This window comes from Microcaecilia unicolor, chromosome 8, assembly GCF_901765095.1.
Source record: "Microcaecilia unicolor chromosome 8, aMicUni1.1, whole genome shotgun sequence".
Taxonomy (NCBI): Eukaryota; Metazoa; Chordata; class Amphibia; order Gymnophiona; family Siphonopidae; genus Microcaecilia; species Microcaecilia unicolor.
Window position 1 is genome coordinate 87,961,787 of NC_044038.1, and position 13,802 is coordinate 87,975,588.

At 44.2% G+C, this 13,802-nt stretch overlaps 1 protein-coding gene across 8 annotated transcripts in view; it reads left to right on the forward strand.

The window, feature by feature from the left end:
- Positions 1 to 13,802, forward strand: part of LOC115476569 (sialoadhesin-like) — a 176,066-nt gene that overhangs the window by 76,909 nt on the left and 85,355 nt on the right. For all 8 annotated transcript variants that reach the window (XM_030213002.1, XM_030213003.1, XM_030213004.1 and 5 more), the window contains 2 exons: positions 1,265 to 1,537; positions 2,919 to 3,015. In XM_030213002.1, coding sequence (XP_030068862.1) covers positions 1,265 to 1,537; positions 2,919 to 3,015 — 370 coding nt within the window. The remainder of the gene's footprint in view (positions 1 to 1,264; positions 1,538 to 2,918; positions 3,016 to 13,802) is intronic.

A 13,802-nucleotide genomic window follows, 5' to 3' on the forward strand; every position in this document is an offset into this window, starting at 1 on the left:
GGAGGCGTGGCAAAGGCGGGACTGGGGCGTGCCTAACACATGGGCGTCCTCGGCCGATAATGGAAAAAAGAAGGGCGTCCCTGACGAACACTTGGACGACTTCCTTTTTTTTCTTATGACCAAGCAACAAAAATGTGCCCTAAATGACCAAATGACCACCAGAGGGAATCGGGGATGACCTCCCCTTACTCCCCCAGTGGTCACTAACCCCCTCCCACCCTCAAAAAAAATGTTTTAAAATATTTTCCAGCCTCTATGCCAGCCTCAGATATCATACCCAGCTCCATGACAGCAGTATGCAGGTCCCTGGAGCAGTTTTAGTGGGTGCAGTGCACTTCAGCCAGGGGGACCCAGGCCCACCCCCCCACACCTGTTACACTTGTGGTGGTAAATGTGAGCCCTTCAAAACCCACCTGAAACCCACTGTACACACATGTAGGTGCCCCCCGTCACCCCTTATGGCTATGGTAGTGGTGTACAATTGTGGGGAGTGGATTTTGGGGGGCTCAGCATACAAGGTAAGGGAGCTATGTACCTGGGAGCAATTTCTGAAGTCCACTGCAGTGCCCCCTAGGGTGCCCGGTCGGTGTCTTGGCATGTGAGGGGGACCAGTGCACTACGAATGCTGGCTCCTCCCATGACCAAAGGGCTTGGATTTGGTCATTTCTGAGATGGGCGTCCTCGGTTTCCATTATGGCCGAAAATTGGGGACGACCATCTCTAAGGATGACCATCTCTAAGGTCGACCTAAATTTTGCGATTTGGGCGTCTCCGACCGTATTATCGAAACAAAAGATGGACGCCCATCTTTTTTCGATAATATGGGTTTCCCCGCCCCTTCGCCGGGACGTCCTGCGAGGAAGTCCTCAGGAAAACTTGGGCACCCCTTTTGATTATGCCCCCCATGGTAATACATTTAAAATATATAGAGGAAAATATATTTTTTAAATTCAACTAATAAGCTTTGAAACTCGTTACCAGAGGATGTGGTAACAGCAGTTAGCATATCTGGGTTTAAAAGTTAGTGGAGGAAAAGTTCATAATCTGCTATTAAGATAGACATAGGGGAAACCTCTAATCATCCCTGGGATCTGTAGCATTAAATCTTGCTACTGTTTGGGATTCTGACAGGTATTTGTGACATGAATTGGGCACTGTTGAAAACAGGACACTGGGCTAGATGACCAAGTGTTGATATTCGTATGCTTTATTGTATATAAAGCAGAAGTAATTAAGCCATATATTTCTTGATGTTATTATGTAGATAGTCCAGATGGTGTCCAACTGTACAGTTCCTCAAACATACAGAGCCCCGTGGATGCAGGACAAAATGTGACCCTGAGATGTGAAGTGTCCAGCAGTAACCCACCAGTGACCCGATACAGCTGGTATAAGAATGGTACAGAGCTCGTGACGTCTGCACAGAATCTTCTTCTCTTTGAAAGCATCAAAGCCTCTGACTCTGGGATATACCACTGTGTGGTGCACAATGAGATCGGAAACTCATCATCACAACCAATCTCAATCAATGTGGCTTGTGAGTTCTTCCAGTACTTCTTTGAGTCTTTTCTGATAATCCCTCAGCTCCATGAGAAAAATCTGTCTTAATTTAACACTTTTCATTCAAAGGGATCACAGGATGCTGGGTAGACAGAACGCTTCATATATCAGACTCCAGGTTTCTTTAGAGCTTTCAGCCTGTTAGAATCAATGCTTCAGTTCAGCAGACCTTCTCAGTTGATAACGGTACTTACAAGCCCAGTTCTGAAATACTTGGACTGTGAGTTGTCTAATGGAGAGCTGGGTCAATCAGCGAGCCTCTACTAGAGATGAGCATTCATTTGAAATGGCATTTCCCTTGTTTTGTAATATTATTTCTAACCTGAAACAACAGGAATAACCCCTGAAAAATACAGATTTCTATCCAGCATCAATAAATTTCAACCTTTGTTTTCTTCGGGATTAATAACTATCAAGCTCTAGCCAGCCTTGAACCTGTGACTTTTGGGTTGGAAAATGGAAGGAGCTTTCTGTCTCTTGAGAGTCTGCTATAGCTAGCCCTTACCAACCTATGTCTTGTATTTCTGGTAGAGCCGCATTTCGATTAAAATTTTAATCACACAGTGGGGAAAAAAATAAATAACATCTTTAATCACAATTACAAATTTTAATCGAAATGCAGCACTAAAAAAATTAAAGAATAAAAAGTAATTAAAAAAAATAAGAAACACAAAATACAAATTGAAAAATTACAAATTAAAGAATCTAATACAGCATGCACAATAGCTATGAACAGCCATACAGTTTTCACAGCCTACTTCAGGAAAGCAAGCCTATTTCTGGTAATTCTTATTCGCCCAGCAGGAACCAGCTCAATGCAGCCTTGAGCATTTCTGCCCTGTCCCAGGTTTGTTTCCTGTTCCTTCAAAATTGTTCTTGTCCAGTTCAGCTGAAAAACATTTTTATAAAAATAAAATGAAACAAGATGAAAATTTATAGAAACAAAAATAAAATTTAAGCCTGCAAACGGCACAGGAAACTAATCAAAACAAAAGATTTTGGCCTGTACATCCCTATTCTGACCTAGTATCAAAAGCATAGAACTACAATACCTAGAGATGGCATGGCATAAATAATAATCACTATTGTGTGAGAGCTTTCAGAATATGAACTTTATTCAGAAATAGTTTTTTTATATGCATGGAGCATAGGGAAAGTCATTTTGAATGAATGAGGTCTCTTTTTGACCTAGCTTTTTCCTTCTGCTCCTTTGCATTCCCAGCTCAGTTGAAACCAGGGCTAGGGTGTGACATCATGTCTTAGTTTGTAACTAATTTTATATTCATTCCCAATTTATTTTTGTCCAGTCATAATATGGTGACAGCCATCAGCTGTGTAATTTCTCTGGCTCATTTCAGGCTCTTCCTGTGTAGCTGTATTCCCTGCTGCACTTGGAGCTGTGGCTGTGCTCCTTGTACTCCTGACCATAGGGATCGGCACTTTATTTTACATGAGGTACACAAATCAACTTTATGTATGTATGTATGTGTATGTATCTATATTTGATTTATCTGCTTTTAATTATAAACCTTTTTGACAAGCTTTTTCATTTAGCTTTTGGATATCTTTTGAACCCCCTCTGTTTGTGTCTCTGGTTTCATTGTTTTAGGGTAACTATTGTGCAATTTCAATTCCATGCCTTTTGTGTTCATTTATATTTATTTTTTATTTTTGTTAGTTTCTGTATTATATTCAGGTTATACTATATACTATAAACCACCTTGAAGGTGTGTTGAACGGCAGTATATCAATATACATAATATTTTAGTAATATAACACGATTACAGTTCTCATCATTAAAACACCCTCCCCAGCTTTCAGACCCATGTAGCAATACTTATCAACTCTATAGCCACAATCTCATTAAACAATACACCATCCCCAAAGTAATCCACAACGCCGATAAGATCACTATCACCACTAAAATAACAGCAGTTATTCTGAGGTAACACAAACCAGCACTACAAATCAAGAACTCTTTGAGGGGCATAATCGAACGGGGCGCCCAAGTTTTCGGCGTCTTCGCAGGACAGCCCCGCGGAGGAAGCGGGGAAACCAGTATTATCAAAATAAGATGGGCGTCCATCTTTCATTTCGATGATACGGTCATGGACGCCCAAATCTCAGCATTTAGGTTGACCTTAGAGATGGTCGACCTAAATGTTGAGATGGTCGACCTTAGAGATGGTCGTCCCCGGTTTTCGGCCATAATGGAAACCGAGGACGCCCATCTCAAAAACGACCAAATCCAAGTCCTTTGATCATGGAAGGAGCCAGAATTCGTAGTGCACTGGTACCCCTGACATTACAGGACACCGACCAGGCACCCTAGGGGGCAATACAGTGGACTTCAGAAATTGCTCCCAGGTACATAGTTCCCTTACCTTGGGTGCTGAGACCCCCAAAACCCACTTCCCACAAGTCCCCTGCCCCCCTCTCCCCATCCATGCCCAGCAAGTCTCTCCCCTGCCCCCTCTCCCCATCCATGCCCAGCAAGTCTCTCCCCTGCCCCAGAATGACATCAGATGGCGGGACTAAGGGCGCAAACATCACCGAAGGAAGCAGGGGAAGCCAGGAGAGATGGCCAGCACGCAGCAGGGCTTTAAATCGCGTGCGCTTTCGACGGAGGTAATTAAAAAAAGACGGATGGGAGCGGGATGGGAGGGTGGGGGCGAAGGACATCGTTGGACATGCTTCGGAGCGGCAGGGGAGGTAAGCATGGCCTGTGATGGCGCCTTCCTGCCATGCTTACCTCCCTAATGGAGCCGGCTCGCCCCAACAACAACCGGCTCGCAAGAGCTGTCAAAATTTAACAAGCGGCTCTTGCGAGCCAGACAGAACCGGCTCCAGCACACCACTGTATAAGATGCTCTTTACTTTCTGGCTCTTCTATGAGGTGTTCAGCCATGTTTTGTAGCAGCAATGGAGTCAATATTCAGCCAGCAGCCGTGAATGTTCTGCTGACTAGCACTGACATTCTTTACAGATATTAAGCCACATTGAGCCTGCAAACATGTGGGAAAATGTGGGATACAAATGCAGCAAATAAATAAATAAATAAAATATTCAATGCCAAGCTATATCCGGGCTACAGCATTGAATTTTCGATTTATGCAGAACCAGCTAACGCATAGCTGGTTAACTCGATATTCAGAACTTAAGGAGCTATGGGTTGCAGCATAACGATAGGAATGTACCCTAACCAGTTAAGTGCTGAATATCAGTGTTGATAGGACATTTACAAAGCATTTGTAAATGGAGAAAATGTGCACAATTCTCTACAAAGTGGAGGGAGACAAAGCTCAGGACCTAAACCGGAATTAAACTAAAAGACAAAAAAGTCAAAGAAGATCAAGGCAACAATTTTTAAGTAAAACACCTTTATTAGGTGATCCCCAAGAACAAACTATGTACAGTCTTTCAAAGCCAGTAAAGAAAAAAACCTCACAGGTATGGAAAAATATTCAAAGTGGTTCAAAATCCTTTGGACCCAAAGCTCTTCTCAGTGTTATTTCTTCTTATTGTCCTGCTCACCCCCTTTTACTCACTCTTGGGTGGGGTACTTTTCTCCATACACCTTATAATTCATCCCTCTTAGATAAGAGACCACAAAATATACATCCAGATATCAAAGTCTCAGTTAAACCTCTATCAATTAAACACTCTCAGTATAATCACTCCCTGGACACAAAGCTCTAAAAACTCCCTCCCAGTTTCTCAAACCACAGAGGGATGTATTCCCAAGCTGGGAATGACTTTTAGGGGATCTATCCCTCTCCTCCTCAAGAATACAGGCCAAACAGCAGCCAAAAGGTCAAACCAACTCTTCCACTGTGATGTCAAGGATGTACCTGGCAGCAGGTCCCTTCCACATAGTATCAAATCCTCTAAAGTGGTCAGTAGAGATGTACCTAGGTGACAAGTCTGTCTTATGTTCTATGCTGTTTCTCTTCTCTCCCAGCAGAAGAATGAGTGGTTACCTTCTACCTGGTTCCCTTGCTTATCTGTTTTTCTATACCTTATTTATTTATTTATTTATTTATTAGATTTTGCTCACACCTTTTCAGTAGTAGCTCAAGGTGAGTTACATTCAGGTACTCTGGATATTTCTTTGTCCCAGGAGGGCTCACAATCTAAGTTTGTACTGAGGCAATGGAGGGTTAAGTGACTTGCCCAAGATCACAAGGAGCAGCAGTGGGATTTGAACCAGCCACCTCTGGATTGCTCTAACCAGTAGGCCACTCCTCCGCTCCTTATTTGTATGCACCTCATCCTTCTGAATAGATCTCCTCTGCCTGTGTACTCCATACTCCCTTGTGTTCACGGCTAGCTGCTTGCTCAAATGTACTTGTTTTATGGGTCTACTATCCTCTAGTTGGAGGCTGATTGGTCACATAGGTAACAGTGCCCTGCTTCTCCTTACTCCCTGAACTACTATGAAGGAACAGATCAGGTGTTCACTCACCAGGCCCTTTATACTTCTCTCCAAAATATGAAAGTGACTCCTTCTATCTCACTGACTGACATGGAAAGTCACCCCCCTTTGCATCATGTTATACTGGGTATTAGCTTAGGAGCAATAACTCCAGAATGATCCTCATCTGTAAAAAAACAGAGGACATGTAATGGGGACCTGCTACACATATTAATAAACTAAATATAGAACTAAAACTGGGCTGGGTTGTGCAGGCTGGGTTCACATCGGGCTCCTGCAACTTACATAAGTAATGCCACACTGGGAAAGACCAAGGGTCCATCGAGCCCAGCATCCTGTCCACGACAGCGGCCAATCCAGGCCAAGGGCACCTGGCAAGCTTCCCAAATGTACAAACATTCTATATACATGTTATTCTTGGAATTATGGATTTTTCCCAAGTCCATTTAGTAGCGGTTTATGGACTTGTCCTTTAGGAAACCGTCTAACCCCTTTTTAAACTCTGCCAAGCTAACCGCCTTCACCACGTTCTCCGGCAACGAATTCCAGAGTTTAATTACGCGTTGGGTGAAGAAACATTTTCTCCAATTTGTTTTAAATTTGCTACACTGTAGTTTCATCGCAAGCCCCCTAGTCCTAGTATTTTTGGAAAGCGTGAACAGACGTTTCACATCCACCTGTTCCACTCCACTTATTATTTTATATACCTCTATCATGTCTCTCCTCAGCCATCTCTTCTCCAAGCTGAAAAGCCCTAGCCTCCTTAGTCTTTCTTCATAAGGAAGTCGTCCCATCCCCACTATCATTTTAATCGCCCTTCGCTGCACCTTTTCCAATTCCACTATATCTTTCTTGAGATGCGGCGACTAGAATTGAACACAATACTCAAGGTGCGGTCGCACCATGGAGTGATATAACAGCATTATAACATCCTCACACCTGTTTTCCATATTTTTCCTAATAATACCCAACATTCTATTTGCTTTCCGAGCTGCAGCAGCACACTGAGCAGAAGGTTTCAGTGTATTATCGACGACAACACCCAGATCCCTTTCTTGGTCCATAACTCGTAACGTGGAACCTTGCATGACATAGCTATAATTCGGGTTCTTTTTTCCCACATGCATCACCTTGCACTTGCTCACATTAAACGTTCATCTGCCATCTTACCGCCCAGTCTCCCAGTCTTGTAAGGTCCTTCTGTAATTTTTCACAATCCTGTCGCGAGTTAACAACTTTGAATAACGTTGTGTCATCAGCAAATTTAATTACCTCGCTGGTTACTCTCATCTCTAAATCATTTATAAATACATTAAAAAGCAGCGGTCCTAGCACAGACCCTTGAGGAACCGCACTAACTACCCTTCTCCATTGTGAATACTGCCCATTTAACCCCACTCTATGTTTCCTATCCTTCAACCAGTTTTTAATCCACAATAGGATTTTTCCTCCTATCCCATGACCCTCCAATTTCCTCTGTAGCCTTTCATTAGGTACCTTGTCAAACGCCTTTTGAAAATCCAGATACACAATATCAGCCGGCTCCCCTTTGTCCACATGTTTGTTTACTCCTTCAAAGAATTGAAGTAAATTGGTCAGGCAAGATTTCCCCACTAGTATGGGGAAGCATTTTATAAAATTCCCCGGACAGACCATCTGGTCCTGGCGCAGAATACAGACTTAATTTATGAATAACCTCTTGTACTTCTTTGCCTTCCAGGGGTCGGGCCAATTCTTGTTGTTCCCAGTCTGTCAATTGAGGCATCCCTATTTTCATCAGATACGTGCGCAGAGCCTGCGAGTCTATTGGTCTTCGCGGGTTATAAAGAGCAGTAAAAAATTTCTTAAATATACTCACAATTTCCTCGTTTTTATGTTTAAGGTCTCCCTTGTCATCTCTCATCTCTGTGATCACTCTATGGGGTTCCCATGGTTTAATCAGTCTCATCAGCAACGGACCCGAGCGGTACCAAACCGTTGTAATTTATACTTATGATAATAAATCGATCTTCTTGCACGCTCATGTAACAAGGTATTTAGTGCTGTTGTGTTGCTGTTAAATTCTCCCTGTTTCTTATTGTGGGTTCTTTATGATATCTGTTCTTAAGTTTTCTTAATTGCGTTTCTAAGTTTAGTATAGCTGCTGATTGTTTTTTTATGTCTTCGGCTAAGGTACGCTATTACGTCCCCTCGTAACACTGCTTTGGCCGTTGACCAATATAGAATAGGGTGATCTCTATGCCCGCCATTATGTGTCTGGTACTCCTCCCATTTCTGCTGCACATAGATGCAGAAGTCTGCATTATTGTACAGGTAGGCTGGAAATCTCCAACCGGACTGATTTTGAATATAAAACTCTGGTTCTCCAGATCCATCACACCATGGCATGGTCCGAGATTCCTCTGGGCCCACACAGGCTGCAGCTACCCAGGGGAAAGCTCTAGCATCTAATAAAATGTAATCTAAATGAGAAGATGTACCGTGCGCTCGTGATGTATGCAGCGCGCGCCATACGTCTACCAAGTGTAAGGATCTCATAAGAGATGGGAGCACCCTTGCTCTGCCCCCCCCCCCCCCCCCCCCCCTGTGAGCAGTTCTCGGTTCCGTGCAGTCCAAGGTAGGGTCAGATACTAAATTGAAGTCTCCCATTAGTATTAATTTAAGGGATCGATAGGGCTGACACTTCTGGATAATCTTCTGATAAAATTGTGCATCACAAGTATTTGGCCCATAAATGTTAACCAGCAAATATTCTCTATTTTGCAGCCATAAATGCACTATAACATAACGTCCCTGTTCATCTTTCGACACAAGTTCTACCTTAGCTGCTAATCCTTTTTTTATTAAAATTGCTACTCCTCCCCTCCGCTCTGAGGAGGATGCAGAAAACACCTCCCCCACCCACATTCTTTTTAATTTACGGTGTTCCTCCTCAATTAATCTAGTCTCCTGCACACCGGGGATATCAACATTATGCCTCTTCAGAGCTGTCAGGATCTTAGTCCGTTTCACTGGAGTGACAATCCCTCCCACATTCCATGTTCCTATTCTTAAGGTTTTACCCATCCTGTACAGAGGTATTATATTCTGACTGCTCATTTAGCCTCAAGCAGCCCTCCAGGTGCCCGGCTTCACCCCTGGGGCTGCCAGTACTCTCCTCTTGAGTCCTTTCATTAGCCCTAACTCTTATCTACCATCCCTCAGTTAAGTCTTTATACCCTTGGTTCTGCAATTCCCTTCAAGACACTTCCCTTCCCCTCCCCTCCCTTTGTGATCCCCATACCCCTCCCACATCTACCCTCCTTCCTCTCTCCAACATGAGAGAGAACGATTTGGGCTTCCAAGCGTGTAAGACCCCTTCCCCCCCCCCCCCCCCCCCCCCCCCCCCCCCCCCCCCCCCCCCGCCTCATTAACTTAATCACATTCAGCTATCAATGCCCAGACTGTGTATGTAAATGTTGTTTTAAGCTGTAAAACTAATCTGTAACCGATTAACTTCCCCCTATTTAGTGCATAGGGTTTTCTTAAACTCTTTATGGTAACTTATCTGCGCTTCTCAGGTCAGGATTTTCCGGTCTCTTATAAATGCTTGTGCTGCTTCAGGTGTTCCGAAAGCATGCCAATCTCCTTCATGCACGATCTTGAACGTGGCTGGGTATAGAAGTGTGAATCTCTTCTTCGCTGTCGCGAGGGATTGGCAAATCGGGTTAAAAGCTCTTTCTAGGCACAGAGGTCCAATACTGTCTGATAGAGCAAACTCCTTTGTTAACCACTGCTCTAGCAGATGCTGCAGGGACGAGTCTGGGATCGTCTCTGGTAAGCCGACAATCCATAAATTATCTCTTCATGAGCGATTCTCCAGCTCATCAATTTGCTGCGCCTGTAATGCCATAGTTTTTTCCATGTCTTTTAGTTGAGTTGCCATACTGCCTTCTTTATCTTCAATCGCGGAGACTCACAACTCCAGCTCACTCGTGCGTTTTTGAGTATCTTCCAGGTAACCTTCTAAAACAGCCATCTGTTCTGATAGTTGTGTAAATTGAGGCTCCAACGCTGCTTTCACCGCCATTGTGAGCTGATCTAACTGCGAGGCTGAGAAATTTGCCGGAGGTAGAGGCTGAGCCGGGCTCGTCGCCATCTTGGGATCACAGGCTTCGCGGGTTTTCTCTGCTTCTTTTTTTACTCCTTTGCTAGGCATAGCCGTTCCAGCTCTTGTAACAAAAGCTTCCATGCAAGTCGGTAATACTGTCTGGGGTTTGTTATCGTTGTCTTAGTTATAATTTCGTCTGTTTAAATCAAGCGGAAGGGTCGGGGCCCGGGAGGATTAGCAGCTCACGTCTGCTCTCCTCAACACATCATGTGGTCCCTCGTAATTTTGTTTTTAATAATAGCCTCTACCATTTTCCCCGGCACCGACGTCAGACTCACCGGTCTATAATTTCCCGGATCTCCCCTGGAACCTTTTTTTAAAAATGGGCGTTACATTGGCCACCCTCCAATCTTCCGGTACCATGCTTGATTTTAAGGATAAATTGCATATCACTAGCAGTAGCTCCACAAGCTCCTTTTTCAGTTCTATCAGTACTCTAGGTTGAATACCATCCGGTCCCGGAGATTTGCTACTCTTCAGTTTGCTGAACTGCCCCATTACGTCCTCCAGGTTTACCGTGAAGTCAGTAAGTTTCTCCGACTCGTCCACTTGAAATATCATTTCCGACACCGGTATCCCACCCAATTCTTCCTTGGTGAAGACCGAAGCAAAGAATTCATTCAATCTTTCTGCTACGTCTTTGTCTTCCTTGATTGCCCCTTTTACCTCTCGGTCATCCAGCGGCCCAACCGATTCTTTTGCCGGCTTCCTGCTTTTAATATAGCGAAAAAAGTTTTACTTTTTTTTTTTTTTTTGCCTCTAATACTATCTTTTTTTCGTAATCCCTCTTGGCCTTCTTTATCTGCGCCTTGCATTTGCTTTGACACTCTTTATGAGGCTTCTTTTTGTTTTCAGATGGTTCCTTCTTCCATTTTCTGAAGGCATTTCTTTTAGCCCTAATAGCTTCCTTCACCTCACTTTTCAACCAGACCGGCTGTCTTTTGGAGTTCCGTCTTTCTTTTCTAATTAGTGGAATATGTTTGGCCTGGGCCTCCAGGATGGTATTTTTGAACAGCGTCCATGCCTGCTGTACAGTTTTTACCCTCTCAGTTGTCCCCCTAAGTTTTTTTTCCACCGTTCTCATTTTATCATAGTCTCCTTTTTTAAAGTTAAACGCTAACGTACTTGACTTCCTGTGTATAGTTACTTCAAGGTTGATATTAAAGCTGATCATATTATGATCACTGTTATCAAGCGGCCCCAGTACCATAACGTCCCTCACCAGATCATGCACTCCACTAAGGACCACGGCAGCCAGACTAATTTTTGGTAAATCAAGATTTGAAAGTGCAACACCACTCCGCGAAAAGCTACACTGGCTCCCCATCAAAGAGCGAATAAATTTGAAAATACACACACTGATCCACAAGATCCTCCATGGAGAATCTCCAAGCTACAAGACCAAATTAATTGACCTCCCAAACAGAAACAGGACCAAATCCTCTCGAACATATCTCAATCTTCATCTTCCGAGTTGCAAAGGCGTCAAATACAAAACCTACTACGCTTCCAACTTTTCCGTGATAGGCAGTCAACTCTGGAACGCCATACCAAGACTCATTAGAACAACCAACGAACTTCTACCCTTCTGAAAGTTGCTGAAAACATACCTTTTCAAACGAGCCTATTCGAACGACCCAACTTAATCTAATTACCTAAACCACATCTCTAAACCAAACCACTAGCATTAACCATACCTTATCCTGCCCCCATATTCCTTCATCTTCTCATTCTCTATACAATTTGTATCTCTGTAAAATGATGTATCCATATCTTTTATTATCTCTGATACACCTTATTCCCATTTATTGTAAGCCGCACTGAGCCTATGTCATCTCTGTCACACTTTGTTCCCATTTATTGTAAGCCACACTAAGCCTGCTATCGAGTGGGAAAGAGCGGGATATAAATTCTACAAATAAATAAGTCTAGAATTTTTCCTTCTCTCGTCGGCTCCTGCACCAGCTGCTCCATAAAGCTGTCCTTGATTTCATCAAAGAATTGTACCTCTCTAGCGTGTCCCGATGTTACATTTACCCAGTCTATATATTTGGATAATTGAAGTCACCCATTATTATCACATTGCCCATTTTGTTTACGTCTCTGATTTCTTTTATCATTTCTGCATCTACCTGCTCATCCTGGTGAGGTGAGCGGTAGTACACTCCTACCACCGTCCTTTTCCCTTTTATACATGGAATTTCAACCCACAATGATTCAAGGGTGTGATTTGTGTCCTGCTGAATTTGTAATCTATCTGAGTCAAGGCTCTTGTTAATATACAATGCTACCCTGCCACCAGTCCGGCCCACCCTATCACTACGATATACTTTGTACCCCGGTATGACAGTGTCCCACTGGTTATCCTCCTTCCACCAGGTCTCAGTAATGCCTATTATATCCAATTTTTGATTTAGTGCAATATATTCCAACTCTCCCATCTTATTTCTTAGACTCCAAGCATTTACATATAGACATTTCAGAGTATGTTTGTTGTTCCTATTTGCATGATGCTTAGTACTGGACACTACTGATTTGCCATCTTTTGTCTGATCTTTAGTTGTATTTAAGGGCACCTGGCCTACCACGGTCTGTTGTGCAACCTCACTATCCAGAAACCCTATCTTCCCTGTTTGTGAGGTATCTTTGCAAGATACCTTATCCCGAACCATGCGCTTTTGAGCGACTGTCGGCCTTCCCCCCATTTTTAGTTTAAAAGCTGCTCTATCTCCTTTTTAAATGCCAACGCCAGCAGCCTGGTCCCACCCTGATTAAGGTGGAGCCCATCCTTTTGGAATAGGCTCCCCCTTCCCCAGAATGTTGCCCAGTTCCTAACAAATCTAAAACCTTCCTCCCTGCACCATCGTCTCATCCACTCATTGAGACTCCGGAACTCTGCCTGTCTCTTGGGCCCTAAGCATGGAACAGGTAGCATTTCAGAAATGCTACCCTAGAGGATCTGGATTTGAGCTTTCTACCTAAGAGCCTAAATTTGGCTTCCAGAACCCCTCTCCCACATTTTCCTATGTCATTGGTACCCACATGTACCAAGATAGCGGACTCCTCCCCAGCACTATCTAGAATCCTATCTAGGTGATGCATGAGGTCCGCCACCTTCGCAGCAGGCAGGAGAGTCACCAGGGGATCCTCACGTCCACCAGTCACCCAGCTATCTATATGCCTAATGATCGAATCACCAACTACAACAGCTGTCCTAACCTTTCCCTCCCGGGCAGCACTTAGAGACATATCCTCGGAGCGAGAGGATAGTACATCCCCTGGTGGGCAGGTCCTGGCTACAGGAGTACTTCCTACTTCACCAGGGTGATGCTCTCCTTCTAGGAGACCTCTCTCCTCCAGGGTACCACAAGGGCTACCAGACTGGAGGTGGGACTTATCTACAACATCCCTGTAGGCAGTGGTGTGCTGGTAAATTTTTAACAACAGGCTCTGTCCCTGGTCCACCTCGGCGCCCCCCCCCCCCCATCCACCTCGGAACCCCCCACATCCACTTCTGCGCCCCTTGTCCACCACTGCGCCCCCCCACCCACCTCTGCTCCCACCCCCCAAAAAAAATTGCAGAGTTGGCTATACCCCGGGGGGGGGGGGGGGGGGGGGAGGGCGCCAACACATTACTCTCTCCAGGAAAAAAAATTT